The 16,010-nt window shown below is 42.6% G+C and overlaps 1 protein-coding gene across 2 annotated transcripts in view; it reads right to left on the minus strand.

Moving 5' to 3' along the window:
• Positions 1 to 1,269: 1,269 nt before the first annotated feature.
• The window catches only part of FBXL17 (F-box and leucine rich repeat protein 17), a 620,751-nt gene continuing 606,010 nt past the window's right edge, over positions 1,270 to 16,010 (minus strand). The window contains exon 9 of one of the 2 annotated variants that reach the window (XM_088477668.1): positions 1,270 to 3,804. In XM_088477668.1, the coding sequence (XP_088333794.1) occupies positions 3,667 to 3,804 (138 nt within the window). In that variant the 3' untranslated portion in view covers positions 1,270 to 3,666. Of the gene's footprint in view, positions 3,805 to 3,834; positions 4,279 to 16,010 lie in introns of those variants that run through there. The other variant, XM_088477669.1, reaches the window with a different exon arrangement.

Below are 16,010 nucleotides of genomic sequence, written 5' to 3' on the forward strand. Positions count from 1 at the left end.
TTGGATGCTTTTCCTTCACTCTGCAGTCCAACTCATCCCAAACCAGCTCAATTGGGTTTAAGTTGGGTGATTGTGAAGGCAGGTCATCTGACGCAGCACTCCATCACTTTCCCTCTTGGTCAAGTAGCCCTTACATAGCCTGGAGGTGTGTTTGGGGTCATTGTCTTGTTGAAAAACAAATGATGGTCCCAGTAAGCTAAAACCAGATGGGCTGGCATGGCGCTGCAGAATGCTGTGGTAGCCATGCTGGTTAAGTGTGCCTTGAATTTTGAATAAATCACCAACAGTGTCACCAGCAAAGCACCCCCACAACATCATACCTCCTCCTCCATACTTCACAGGGGGAACCACACATGCAGAAACCATCCGCTCACCTTCTCTGCGTCTCACAAAGACACGGCGGTTGGAACCAAAAATCTCAAATTTGGACTCATCAGACCAAAGTACAGATTTCCACTGGTCTAATGTCCATTCCTTGTGTTTCTTGGCCCAAACAATTCTCTTCTTCTTGTTGTTCATCCTCAGTAGTGGCTTCTTCGCAGCAATACGACCATGAAGGCCTGATTCACGCAGTCTCCTCTGAACAGTTGATGTTGAGATTTGTCTGCTACTTGAACTCTGTGAAGACTTTATCTGGTCTCTAATCTGAGGTGCTGTTAAGTAGCGATTTCTGAGGCTCGTAACTCTAATGAACTTATCCTCTGCAGCAGAGGTAACTCTTAGTATTCCTTTCCTGGGGTGGTCCTCATGAGAGCCAGTTTCATCATAGCGTTTGATGGTTTTTGCAACTGCACTTGAGGATACATTCAAAGTTCTTGAAATTTTCAGTTTCGACTAACTTCATGTCTTAAAGTAATGATGGACTGTCGTTTCTTTTTACTGAGTTGAGTGGTTGGTGCCATAATATGGATTACAACAGTAGTCAAATAGTGGTGGCCACTGTGTACTAACCCTACCTTTGCACAACAGAACTGATGGTCTCAAACACATTAAGACAAGTAATTCCACAGATTGACTCTTGACAAGGCACACCTGTTAATTCAAAACCATTCCAGGAGACTACCTCATGAAGCTGATTGAGAGAATGCCAAGACTGTGCAAAGCTGTCATCCAAGCAAAAGGGGGCTACTTTGAGGAATCTAAAATATAAAACTTATTTTGATTTGTTTAACACTTTCTTGTTTACAACATAATTCCATGTGTGTTTTTTCGTAGTCTTGATGTCCTCAGTATTTAATCTACTATGTTGAAAATAATTTAAATAAACAAAAACCATCGAATGAGAAGGAGTGTCCAAACTTTTGACTGGTACTGTATATGTATATGTATGTATATATATATATATATATATATATATATATATACACACACACACATAATATATATATATGTATATATTATGTCCAAAAATTCAGCACTCAAGAGTCTAGAGAAAATGGGGGGTGCCATCCTGAAAATAATTAGAAAAGAAGACTTTATCCTATGTGGGTGCATGCCTGCACCACGCCAGTGAGGAAAAGAAGAAGGTGGCAGTCACAAAAATGAAAGTCACAAAAGACGTGTTTAAATGTACAAAAACATTGGTACAGATATAGGTCGACGTTTCAAGGCTCTAAAGCCTTTTCATCAGGACTGTACATACTTTTTGGTATGTATCTTTTATATCCACATGTTTAGATCACCGCAAGTTTTGTTACACTTCCCTCCATCCAATTCTAAACTTCCAGGTAAGCACAACTTCTTACAGTAGTCCTATTACTAGTACACTGCACCTGTAATGTCATTGCTGCTGTAGTCTGCGTTTGGTTGGTGCCACCCAACAATTTCAGACACTTTGTTTTAGTTTTTTAACGCCATGCATGGAGAGCTGACCCACAGGAGGCCTGCACTCCCCATAGACTATATTGTGACACTACCCTTCCTATATACTGCACAGATTTACTGGAAAAATAATTCATTTTTCCATTACCTCTGTGATATTTAAAAATCAATTCTCTTCTCAAAACAAACAGTCACAACAAGTCACCCAACTTCAAAGGCACGCAAATAAATATAAAGAATGGCAAAACGCTATACCATGTAAAAAATTTAAATATTGAGCCAATGACAGATCTGCATGGATAAAGGTTATGTCCTACTGAAATAAATATGTAAAATAAAGTTAATGATGTATATTTTGTAACAATATGGCCATTGTTATCTCTATAGTGACATCATCAGAGGCCATAAATAAAAGATAAACAGGATGACCTATGTTGGAACCTGCAGTGTAAACACTTGAGAGCCTTCACCAAAAACAGGTGCTTGCTGGTTTCACACACCAGGAATACAGCAACAATCCTGCACTAAAGACTAGATTTTTAAAGTTAATTCAGCAGATGATCCATAATGAAATCATACTTGCCTACTCTCTCTTTTGGAGTGTCCTAAATTTTGGGGAAATCTTGGACTTATCTTCCTGGATCTCCCAGAGGGATGGTCCCAAAAGTTGGGAAGTATAAATTAAAATTATCATGCAATTACACTGGTATACTGTAAATCACAGGGGGCAAAATTTAGCTTTTTAGGTGTTGTGGAACAAGGCGTGCTGGAACTTACAGTTCCACAGCAGCTGGCAAGTGATAGGCTGGAAAAGATAGCTGCAAAAGCCTGAGTGTAAAGATGTTCAGGCTTCATAGAGGGCCTGTTATTGTGGGTAAGGGTAACAGATGACAAACATTCATGGACATTGGACACAGCCAGTAGTTACCCTATCAATTAAGATAGGATTATCAGGTACAGGTATGACACTTATTTAAGTGAGCGTTACTGCATTGTATGTGGCCTATTCTTTGAAATCTGCATTTTGACCTAACAATTTACCAGTGGGAACTGCTTGGAGTTCATGTATAGGGGCCATATCATTTCCATATCTAAATCATGACTTTATTAATCAGACGTTATTCATTTATATTAGTAAAAGCCAGAATTTTTAGGTTTATCAAACTCAAAATACTAGAAGGACATAAAACCTGAATGTCTGCTGCTAATGTGAAGAAGAAAGCTCACAGCCAATGTTTGTGAAACATGAGTTTATAAAGTAAAGTAATACGGAACAACAACAAAAAATAATAGTACTAAAAAATAAAAATTACTTCGGCAGCAAAGTTTAGTGCTCAAATATCCCTTGAAGTCATTAACCTGTCTATGCTGCGGACGTGTTAGGTGTTACTCAAATAATAGTTTGGTACAGATATTCACCAAGAAATAAAAATGAAATTGAAAAACAATCCTACAAATCTACTTCTCAATACACAAAGTTCATTTCTCTAGAACTAATACGGGAGAGTGAGAATCTGATGGTACTAGAAGTGGCATGCTCTTATAACACAATATCAGAACAAGTTACAATCACTTTTCACACATATTATATCATTCCATTCTAACAGCAACCAAGCGCCGCAGCTAAAATCTCAGGAGCCAAGCACCTTCTAAAATATACTTCTCACAAAACGCCCTGGTTCCATAACACACCAAGCAGTGCCACTTTGAAAAAAACAAGAATATTTGAAAAAAAAAAAACAAGAAAAAAATAAACAATGCTTTGTAGACCTTGCTGGTGACAGAATGTCCAATGCCAGCACTTTCCATGACAACTGCCTAATAAATAATTTGTTTTCCACTGAGTTATGAGATAGATGATGCATTCGGTGTCCAGCCCATCTGATAAGCCCGTTCCAAAGTCCTCTTGCAATCCTGTAGGACAGTGCTAAATGTGATGTGGGGATACTGCTGGACCAGCTGTTCCACTGTGGATTCATTCACCTGAAGAGATACAGGAAAATATACTTTAGTTTACAAGATAACTGGGTTATATTCTGTGTACAATTCTCTGTCTTAGAGGAGAGATGGATGCTCAAATACATTCTCCGTGGAGAGATGCAGGGACAGTGTGCATACCTCCCAACTGTTCCAATTAATGCAGGACACTCCTGAATTGTGGGGACTATCCCAGCATTCTGATCATGTCCAATCACAGGCCATTGGTGTGAGTGACCATTCAAGGGCCTTTAAATGGTAGGGGTGCTGGTTGGAGGAGTCTTAGTGCTATGCACGCGCTAGGCATCCCCCATGTGGTGTGGCTACATCCCGGTCTTGTGTGTGCATCACTGTGAAACTATCCCGGGTTTGCTACAGGACAATGCTGGGAGGTATACACATGGCTGACAAGAAACTTTCATAAAAACCTTTGCCCAGTCTCTATTCCATCTTCTGTTGTGATGATCATCGTTCTCTCTTCTGTTAACATTTATTACAGAATAAAAACAAGGGAACACTGATTTAGAGAACAGTCTAATAAAATGGTCATTGAGAAGTAGAATTCTCTATGATGTCTAGTTGTCAATGTTAAACATTCTTCTACAGGGTAACAAGACAAAGCAGAGTTTAGGGCGTTGTGTACTTTATCCCTCCTCATCCGATATTTGTTGGGAAAGCCCATAGACAAGTGAAGTTTAATATGGAAAATGGTGAAAGCACATTATTGAGGCAATATCAATGTCTATTGGACATTTAACCTCAAAACAATATCTGAGAATAGTTACAGACACTTTATTTTTTCCTTGTTATATTAACAGACAAAAAGGTTCTATACAGGTATCAAAGCAAGAGACAGGGTCCAAATATGGTCAATAACACAAGCTGGGTTGGTTCCCAATAATCTATTAGTGAGAATGTCCCCCTATTATATTAGTAAGGGAGAGATCACACAGAGAGGAACTTTTAAATTTAAAATGGGCACTGGAGATTATAAAACCTATATATCTCATATTTGCCTATACCTGTAATGTTATTTCTGTCAAAAGGGTTGGGTACGAGATCCCAGCAGTCAGGCTGTTGATGGTCAGAATACAGATAGAAGCCCCACCGTCGGGATGTCAGCTGTCGGTATTCTGGAGCTGGGTTTCAGACTGCTGTCGGGATGCCAGCACTAGGATTCTGACTGCCGGGATGGCAACTACATCCCTCTCAAACAGTATTACTATACAGTATACACATGTGTGGGGCATGCGCAATTGGGGGCGAGGTTTAGCGAGGTAAAAAAACCTTGCACCCAATTTTGAATTACTGCGGGTATGCGCGCTCCCGATACCTGCGGTATCCAATTTAAAAAAATGGATGTGGAGTTTTCAGAGCTGTCAGGGCATCGGCATATATTTCAGAGCATATATTTCAGAGCTGTCAGGGCATCGGCATATTTATAATGGATGCACAGCTTGCACCCATATTATTGTTATACTTACCTCTCTTGAGCCCCACGTTGGCACTGTAAAAACGCCTGGAAAATGGCCGCCGTGGCCATCTTCCCATCCTTTTGCGCATGCGCAGTACAGGGAAAATGCCCGCCGCAGCCATTTTCATGAGGACCTGCGCATGCGCTATAGACTCTGGGCACACTCCAGTGTCCAGAGTCTATCAGTGCGGCACAGCGCTCAGTGCGCTGCCGGCCACCGGACTGAGAGGAGGGGGCCCGTGACGTAGACTGCACACGGGCCCCCTCCTCTCTTGTAACGCCCCTGTGTCAGGGGGTCTCCGTGGCTCCTGGTGGCCTCCCCTCCATCTTGTCACTGGGGAGGGGGCTTCCAATTGCTTAATTAGTCCTCAGGTGGGGGCGCCGCCTGGGTCCCAGAGCAAATCCCGCAAATTTTTCCTAAAATGAACAATTTTAGGAAAAATCAGACTTGCTCTGGAGCTGCGAGAAAAAAGGAGCAGTAATTTCTATAGACATCACCACGTCCCATTTTCAGTCATGTTATAGAATAGCAAAACCCTGCCTGCCCGCAATTAGATTGCCCTATGTATGTCTATCCTTTAAGGTGCTACCACCGATAACTATATCTGAGTTATCAAACAAGAAAAGATAAATGAGAACTTACTCTTTCAAATAGGTTAAAACTATTTATTGATAGGCAAAATAACTAAAGCATATAAAATATTCCACTACTGAGAAGAAATAATGAAATTAAAATAAAGAAATGGGAGGGTGAGAGTCTGCTGCTCTATACATAATATATTTGTGATTTCATAATCAACATGACTTCCAGAAAATATTGTGCAGTTTATTAATGGCTTAGGAGTCTAGGGATAGCCATCAGTGGGTTAACCGTTGGTGGTCACTATCAATAGTGAGATCAGTGGTTAACATGGATGGTGGGGACTGGGATTCAACCACCGAAGGACATCCCTGCTCTGTTACTCACCGAGCTAATCAGGATAGGGAGAGGGGCTGTAAGGGCCACATTGCAGGGTGGAGCTAAGCTCTGTCGCAGCCCCATGTGAGGAAAAACAAACATTGCTGAACTCACTTACATCGATGGCCAAAAACCATTGGTTCTCTGCCACTGATGGCAAAAGCATCGACCATCAAATGGCCAATGGCCAATCAGGGTCCTATTTATGACCCTCTCAAAAGCCATCTCTGATAAAATATAACTAAATGCCAGAGGTACAGTTTTTTATGACCTATCAAAGGATATTGCCAGCCTTGGCCATCGTTGGGGGAAGGTATTTAACAATGACAGCAATTAATCTTATATATAAAATTCATTGGTCTGTTTGTTTGTTTGCCTGTCCAGTTATGCATTCAGACACCCCTGCACAGATTGGGATGAAACCTATGCGCAGTGATCCAGTTGGATACTGGCCAGGTTTTAGGGGGTGTAAGTCACGGTCGGACCTCCCGTTGGTTTACACTGGGCAGAGCTTTGACCCAGGGAGCCTGTTCCTCGCCTTCCACTGGATGGATTTTGATGAAAACTTCACAATTGGTCTGGGATGCCTAATGGCTGGGGTCCCGGTCGGACCTGAAGGCGGAGTGCGCCGGGAAGAACTTTCCCATGGGTGTATTGGAAAAGTTGCTAATTATTTAAAAAAATATTGAGTTACATCTAACTCATTGATAATTGAATAACTTAGCTGCACATTAAACAGCCCTTCTAGTCGCTCCATGTGCGACTGCATCTGCATGCAAAATGCTATGTTACAGTGTCACAGCTGCTGACACTGTAACGTAGCATTTCGCATGCAGATATAATCACCGTTGCACACAGAATATAGGCATGGTGCATATTATTTTAATCATCAGAAGCTGCGTGTGTCCTATTCGCATTGCGAATAAGACATATTTTAAGGGAAAAGTCGCGCTAAAAGACGCTCGGCGCTACTGAGTCGTATGACGCTCACGTGTTATGTGTAATGCGACTTGTAGCGAATGGAGGATTTTTTTTTGTAAGGTAGATGATCCTATTGCATGACATTTCACAAATATAATAGGATGGGTGTTCAACTAATTATTCTGATGTAAGTGTATCCAAATATTCTAACACTATAGAGATTAGAGAATCAAATTGCAGAGATCCTATTCCATATCATAGTTATTAGGCTGAACTATCACATCATAATGCATTCTTATTAATATCAGGGTGTACAATTGTGAGAGATACAATTTAGGGGGGGAACTTTAATGAGCAGCGGTAATTTACCGCAGGTGAAAAAGGGTGGTAACCTCAGGCTTTAATGCCTGGGGTTATTCAATTATAGACCTTTTTTCTATAATACAGCAGCTAATTGAATTCCCCCCTTAATATTAATATAACAGTATGTCTAATATGTTTTAATTATTTGATTAATATTAGTTGACATATTTTGTAGATGGTGCAATTTATTTGATCTGAGCTGTATTCACAAACTGAAATCTGGATAATGGGTTCCAATAAGCATAGACTGGTATAAACTGTTCATGAAGTTTTTATCATGCTTTGTCACCATTCCTAAAGTTCTTCATACCATTTATTAATAAACCTTTGCTGATTCATGCAAGTGCCGAGTCTGTTGCACAGTGTGTGATAATAAATTACGCTGCATTCATGAAATGTTACAAATAATTGGTGTTTCATTGAGATGGTTGATTGTTATAAACCACACACCAGGGCGATTAATCAGTCCTTAATCCACTCACTGTCCCTTAAATGATCACCTATGCAGGGGTCCAAATTACAATCAGTAAATCCGTGCCATGCTCAATGAGAGAGCGGCTGTCCTGATTATGCATCCATCAGTAGGTATACATCCATCAGTGGTTAAATCAATATGCCCACATCTTATCTGTTGCTGTAGGTATTAATTACCTTCTTTCAGATGTATATTATTCTTATAGGTCACACACTACGGTGATTCCATAATTAGCCTGTAAATCACACACTATCCCTTAAACAGTCCCACATACATACATACATTAACAATCAACTAATCTGTTTCCATGCAGAATGAATGGGTTAATGTCCTGACTATTCATCCATCAGTACAATTCATACACTCACAGTATATTCTGTTACTGTGCGTATGAATGACCTACTGTACGTATGGTTATTTTATTCAATCAGACTGTTAATATTGTCATTGTGTATTACTCTCTGTGTAGGAAAAGATAGTGGCACAAAAACTTATTAACAATTGTGCATTGCTCTCTATCTATTGAGCATTCTGTCTGCTGTGACATCCATGATGATATTAGCGTTTTTTTTTTCTTTTATATAACATGTACTGTATATTAGTAACAGTTACACCGTCTTTCCCAATGCACCTTTCACCAGTGATAACGTTAATCCAGGTTTAATGCATAAGAGTCAAAATTGAGGTTTTTTTTACCTAATCGAAAGAGTCGATTGTGATGTAATGTGTACCACTATATGATGCCTGTTTATTAGCTTTTTCTTGCAAGATAATGGAGATGCTCGGACAACAGTAGTTACTATGTCTGGTACACATACACTAATCAGAAGCAAAAAATAGAGGCCCAGTGGCAAATGCAGGATTTTGAAAGGGGGGTTTCCAATACTTGGTTACAAAACCAATGACAAAAAATCTAACCACATACAGCAGCACTCCTCGGGTACTCAGGGCCAGATTAATAGGGCTGATGGAGCTTCAGCTCCAGGCCCACCATCAGAATAGGCCCACAAACATCTGATATATGTGTGCTGCTGTAGACAGGAATTTTTTTTTCCTTCTACAGCAGCCTACCAGTGTCCATCCAGGCCCCCCACCCGGCCGCGCACTCCCTCCCCCACCTCTCTCCTCCCGGGCGCCGATGTATGTGTAAAAGCCACCAGCAGCATACACTGCATAAACATGATGGCGGCGTGCAGTGGAGGGCTGAGCTTCACTAGTGACTCGGCAGCGGCGGCGCCTGCGCGTGACATCACATTGGAGCCACCCGCCACCACTACCGCACCCTCAAGCAGCCACTGTGTCTACCAGCAGCATAAACAAAGGAGCTCCATGAAGGCGGCCTGGAAGAGGTGAGATGCTTGTCACTGTTGTCAGCCCTGCTGCTGGACAGACTGCCACAGTTTATAGTAGTATTAGTATAATATAAACTAGTTATGTAATGCAGGGGGCTGGCTGAGTGTGTGTGTGTGTGTATATATATATATATATATATATATATATACATACACTGTGTGTGTGTGTGTGCATATATATATATATATATATATATATATACACTGTGCATGTGTGTGTGTGTGTATATATATATATATATATATACACATATATACACACACACTGTGTGTGTATATATACAGTCAGGTCCATAAATATTGGGACATTGACAACATTTTCACATTTTGGCCTCTATTCACCACCACAATGGTTTTGAAATGAAACAAACAAGATGTGCTTTAACTGCAGACTTTCAGATTTAATTTGAGGGTAATTACATCCAAATTGGGTCAACAGTGTAGGAATTACAACGGTTTCTATATGTGCCTCCCACTTTTTAAGGGGCCAAAAGTAATGGGACTATCAACTCAAAAGCTATTTCATGGACAGGTGTGGGCTTTTCCCTCGTTATTTCATTATCAATTAAGCAGGTAAAAGGTGTGGAGTTGATTCTAGGTGAGACATTTGCATTTGGAATCAGTTGCTGTAGACTCTCAATATGAGATCCAAAGAGCTGTCACTATCAGTGAAGCAAGCCATCATTAGGCTGAAAAATCAAAACAAACCCATCAGAGAAGAGTTCACAAGAGTGAATATAGGGGGTTCACCACAAGATGCAAACCATTGGTGAGCCACATAAACAAGAAGACCAGATTAGAGTTTGCCAAACAACATCTAAAAAAGCCATTACAGTTCTGGAACAACATCCTATGGACAGATGAGACAAAGATCAACTTGTACCAGAGTGATGGGAAGAGAAGAGAAGGAAAGGAACTGCTCATGATTCAAAACATACCACCTCATCAGTGAAGCATGATGGTGGTAGTGTCATGGCGTGGGCATGTATGGCTGCCAATGGAACTGGTTCCCTTGTATTTATTGATGATGTGACTGCTGACAAAAGCAGCAGAATGAATTCTGAAGTGTTTCGGGCAATATTATATGCTCATATTCAGTCTTATGCTTCAGAACTCATTGGACGGCGCTTCACAGTGCAGATGAACAATGACCCGAAGCATACTGCAAAAGCAACCAAAGAGCTTTTTAAGGCTAAAAAGTGGAATGTTATGCAATGGCCAAGTCAATCCCCTGACCTGAATCCAATTGAGCATGCATTTCACTTGATGAAGACAAAACTGAAGGGAAAATGCCCCAAGAACAAGCAGGAACTGAAGACATAGAGGCCTGGCAGAGCATCACGAGGGATGAAACCCAGCGTCTGGTGATGTCTATGCGTTCCAGACTTCAGGCTGTAATTGCCTGCAAATGATTTGCAACAAAGTATTAAAAAGTGAATGTTAGATTTAGGATTGTTTAGTTTGTCCCATTACTTTTGGCCCCTTAAAAAGTGGGAGGCACATATAGAAACCATTGTAATTCCTACACCGTTCACCTGACTTGGATGTAATTACCCTCAAATTAAATCTGAAAGTCTGCAGTTAAATCACATGTTGTTCGTTTCATTTCAAAGCCATTGTGGTGGTGAATAGAGACCAAAATCTGAAAATTCTGTCAATGTCCCAATATTTATGGACCTGACTGTATATATATATATATATATATATATATATATATATATATATATATATATACTGTGTGTGTGTGTGTATATGTGTGTATATATATATCTATATATATATACATACATACACACACACATAATAATATATATATGTATAAACAGTATACTGTGTATATATATATTAGGGGTGAGCGGGTTCGGATTTCTGAAATCCGAACCCCCCCGAGCCGAGTCCGATCCGAGTCAGGCTCGACTTTTCCCGCCTGACTCGGATCTGAAATCGAGGCAAAACGTCATCATCCCGCCTTCCGAGTCTCGCGGGTTTTGGATCCTATATAAGGTACCCGCGTCAGCGCCATTTTCTCACTCGGCTGTGGACAGTGAAGAGGGAGGGTGGGAGTTAGGGCTGTGTAGTGTAGTGTAGTGCTGCTGTTGTCCACTACTTCAAAGTCCATAGGGGCTGGCTGTGTTGTGCTGCTGTTGTTAATAGGGGCTGTGTCCACTACTTCAAAGTCCATAGGGGCTGGCTGGACTGTGTTGTGCAGTCAGTTCTCCATAGGGGTTGTGTCCACTCCAAAGTCCTGTGCAGTGTCCCAGTCCTAAAGGGGTGCTGTAGTGTTGTCCAGGGGGTGCTCTGTCCATCAGGGGTGCTCCCCCCAAGTGCTAAAAAAATAATATATTTTCTGTGTTTGTGAATTGTGTGCGCAGTAGCCGCACGTGCATCAACAAAGTAGTGCCAAGCGTGCGCCTGTGTCATAAGTAAAGGGCCGGCTGGCTTGACCGTTAAAGGGTGCTGTAACCCCCGAAAGTACACTCCAGTCCAAACCAAAAAAAAAAATATTTTCTGTGTTTGTGAATTGTGTGCGCAGTAGCCGCACTTGCATCAACAAAGTAGTGCCAAGCGTGCGCCTGTGTCATAAGTAAAGGGCCGGCTGGCTTGACCGTTAAAGGGTGCTGTAACCCACAAAGTACACTCCAGTCCAAACCAAAAAAAAAATTATTTTCTGTGTTTAGCCGCACGTATATATCAAATCGATATAACATAAATGGAGGACCAAACTTTCTCCGATAAAAATAAAATAGAGAAAGATCAAGAACCACTTTCTCCTAGTGCTGAAGCTGCTGCCACTAGTCATGACAGACGATAACATGCCATCAACGTCGTCTGCCAAGGCCGATGCCCAATGTCATAGTAGAGGGCACATACAATCCCAAATGACAAAGTTCAGGAAAATGACCTTGAAAAAAACATTTAAATCAGCTGAAGAGAAACGTAAACTTGCCAATATGCCATTTACGACACGGAGTGGCAAGGAACGGCTAAGGTCGATCCCTAGTATGTTCATGACTAGTGGTTCAGCTTCACATGACGATGGAAGCCCTCCTCCCACTAAAAAAATCAAAAGAGTTAAGCTGGCAAAAGCACAGCGAAGAACTGTGCTTTCTAAGAAGATATCACAAATCCCCAAGGAGAGTCCAAGTGTGGTGGTGGTTGCGATGTCTGACCTTCCCAGCACTGGACGGGAAGAGGTGGCTCTTTCCACCATTTGCACGCCCCCTGCAAGTGCTGAAAGGAGCACCCACAGTCCACTTGCTGATATGTAAATTGAAAATGTCACTGTTGAAGTACAACAGGATGAGGATACTGGTGTAGCTGGCGTTGAGGAGGAAGTTGGCGAGGAGGATTCTGATGGTGATGTGGTTTGTTTAAATCAGGCTCCGGGGGAGACAGTTGTTGTCCGTGGGATGAAAAAGCCCATCACGGTCATGCCTGGGCAGAAGACCAAACATTCCACCTCTTTGGTCTGGAAATATTTCTATCCAAATCCGGACAACAACTGTCTTGCCATATGTACCATATGTAAAGGTGAAATAAGTAGGGGTAGGGACGTCAACCACCTAGGAACATCCTCCCTTATACGGCACCTGCAGCGCGTTCATAAAAAGTTACTGTCAAGTTCAGAAACTTTGGCTAAGACCGTAAGCAGTCCAGGGACACCTAAATCCCGTTGTCCTGTTGTATCCAAGCGCCTGCAAACCACACCGTCAACTCCCTCCTTGTCAATTTCCTCCTTAGTCAGGATCGGAAGTAGTCCTGCAGGCCATGTCACTGGCATGACTGACTCTCCTATCCAGGATTCCTCCGGAGGATCCTGCATTGCTACGCCTACTGCTGCCGCTGCTGCTGTTGCTGCTGCTGGGAGTCGTTCATCATCCCAGAGAGGAAGTAGGAACACCACTACTTTTACTAAACAATTGACCCTCCAACAGTACTTAGCGAGGAGGATGAAGTACGACAGCAGTCATCCTGAAGCAAAACGTATAACTGAGGCCTTGACTGCTATGTTGGTGTTAGACGTGCGTCCGGTATCCGCCATTAGTGCAGTGGGATTTAGACAATTGATGGAGGTAGTGTGTCCCCGGTTCCAAATCCCGTCTAGATTCCACTTCACTAGGCAGGCGATACCGAGACTGTACAGAAACGTCAGAAAAAGTGTCCTCAGTGTCCTGAAAAATGCCGTTGTACACAATGTCCACTTAACCACGGACATGTGGACAAGTGGAACAGGGCAGACTAAGGACTATATGTCTGTGACAGCCCACTGGGTAGATGTATCACCTTACGCAGCAACAGCAGCAGCGTCACCAGTAGCAGCATCTCAGAAACGCCAGCTCGTTACAAGGCAGGCTACGCTGTGTATCACCGGTTTCAGTAAGAGGCACACCGCCGACAACCTCTTAGAGAAACTGAGGGAAATCATCGCCCAGTGGCTTACCCCACTTAGACTCTCCTGGGGATTTGTGATATCTGACAATGCCACCAATATTGTGCGGGCATTACATCTGGGCAAATTCCAGCACGTCCCATGTTTTGCTCACACAATAAACTTGGTGGTGCAGAATTTTCTGAAAAGCGACAGGGGCGTGCAGGAGACGCTTTGGGTGGCCCGAAAAAATTTCTGCCCACTTTCGCCATTCAGCGACTGCGTGCCGAAGACTGGAGCGCCAGCAAACACTCTTGAACCTGCCCCGCCATCACCTGAAGCAAGAGGTTGTGACACGGTGGAACTCAACCCTCTATATGCTTCAGAGGATGGAGGAGCAGCAAAAGGCCATACAAGCCTATACATCCACCTATGACATAGGCAAAGGAGGGGGTATGCACCTGACTCAAGCGCAGTGGAGAATGATTTCCGTGTTGTGCAAGGTTCTCCAGCCCTTCGAACTTGCCACACGTGAAGTCAGTTCAGACACTGCCAGCTTGAGTCAGGTCATTCCCCTCATCAGGCTTTTGCAGAAGCAGCTGGAGAAAGTGAAGGAGGAGCTAAGACGGAGCGATTCTGGCAGGAAAAAGAGGCAATTTGGAGGCCCCTGTACAAACTGGCTCTATTTTACCTGAGTTGCCCCCCCTCCAGTGTGTACTCCGAAAGAGTGTTTAGTGCAGCCGGGAACCTTGTCAGCGAAAGGCGTAGGAGGTTGCTTCCACAGAATGTGGAGAAGATGATGTTCATCAAAATGAATTATCAGCTCTTCCAGGGAGACCAGCCTCCAGAAGGTACAGAGGGACCTGTGGTGGTGGATTCAAGTGGGGACGAGTTAATACTTTGTGAGGATGAGGATGTACACACTGAAGAGGGTGAGGAATCGGTGGATGAGGAGGATGAGGATGACATCTTGCCTCCGTAGAGCCAGTTTGTGCAGGGACACATTAATTGCCAGCTTGTTTTGTGGGGGCCCAAATGAACCAATCATTTCAGCCACAGTTGTGTGGCAGACCCTGGCGCTGAAATGATTGGTTTGTTAAAGTGTGCATGTCCTGTTTTTACAACATAAGGGTGGGTGGGAGGGCCCAAGGACAATTCCATCTTGAACTTTTTTTTTTTCTTTGCATTATGTACAGTTTGGGGCCTAGTTTTTCTAACTGCCATCCTGTCTGCCACTGCAGTGTCACTCCTAGATGGGTCACGTGTTTGTGCCGCCCACTCGTGTCGCTTAGCATAGTCATCCAGCTACCTCGGTGCAACCTTTTGGACATAAAAACACTATTGTGAGGTGTGAGGTGTTCAGAATAGACTGGAAATGAGTGGAAATTAAGGTTATTGAGGTTAATAATAGCATAGGAGCAGAAAAACCTACAAATTCTGTGATTTTAGCTGTTTTTATGCTTTTTTTCAAAAAAATACAGATCCAAAACACAAAACCCAGAACCCAAAACACGGAAGGGTGGTTTTGGCAAAGCCAATCCAGATCCAAAACACGAAGAAAGATCCAGATCCAAAACCATAACACGAAAAGTGGCCGGTGCACACCCCTAATATATATATGTATATATATATATATATATATATATACATATACATATAGAGTGCTTGCATGTTCAAGACTGAGCTTATGTATATATAGACTATAGTATAGTCCTGCACTCAGGATGAGAGTTCAGGGGTACCCTCCCATAGTTTAATTATATGGAATATACCATGTGTAGCTTTTTAGCCCCTCCAAGAAATAAAAAGGCAGCACTGAGTCATCCACTACAAACATACACAATGACATAGACACACACACACACTGACAAAGCCTACACACATACAATGACACAGATGCACACACTGGGAAAGCGTACACACACCGAATGCAGCCAATTAAATACAGTGCTGGCATCACTTATTAAAGATCCTCCCCCACCAGCAACCCCCCTCCCCCTCCTCCCGCCAGCACCCTCCACATGTGATACATTGCACACACCTGCAGTGCGGCTCCGGGAGAGAGCGCCGGGATTATGGGCACTGTCACTCAGCAGCAGCTCTCAGCCTCCCACAATGCAGGTGCCCCCATGGGAACTGCCTGGGAGGAGCTGCGCGCTACCGCTGCAGCACCCCCTACAGTTAGCCAAGCCAGGAACAGCTTACAAAAAAAAATAATATATATATATATATATATATATAACGATCCCACAGGACGGCACTCAATAGGCTTCCATCAATAAAAAGGTCCTTTATTAATC

This window comes from Taudactylus pleione, unplaced genomic scaffold, assembly GCF_031769625.1.
Source record: "Taudactylus pleione unplaced genomic scaffold, aTauple2 ptg000202l, whole genome shotgun sequence".
NCBI classification, from domain to species: domain Eukaryota; kingdom Metazoa; phylum Chordata; class Amphibia; order Anura; family Myobatrachidae; genus Taudactylus; species Taudactylus pleione.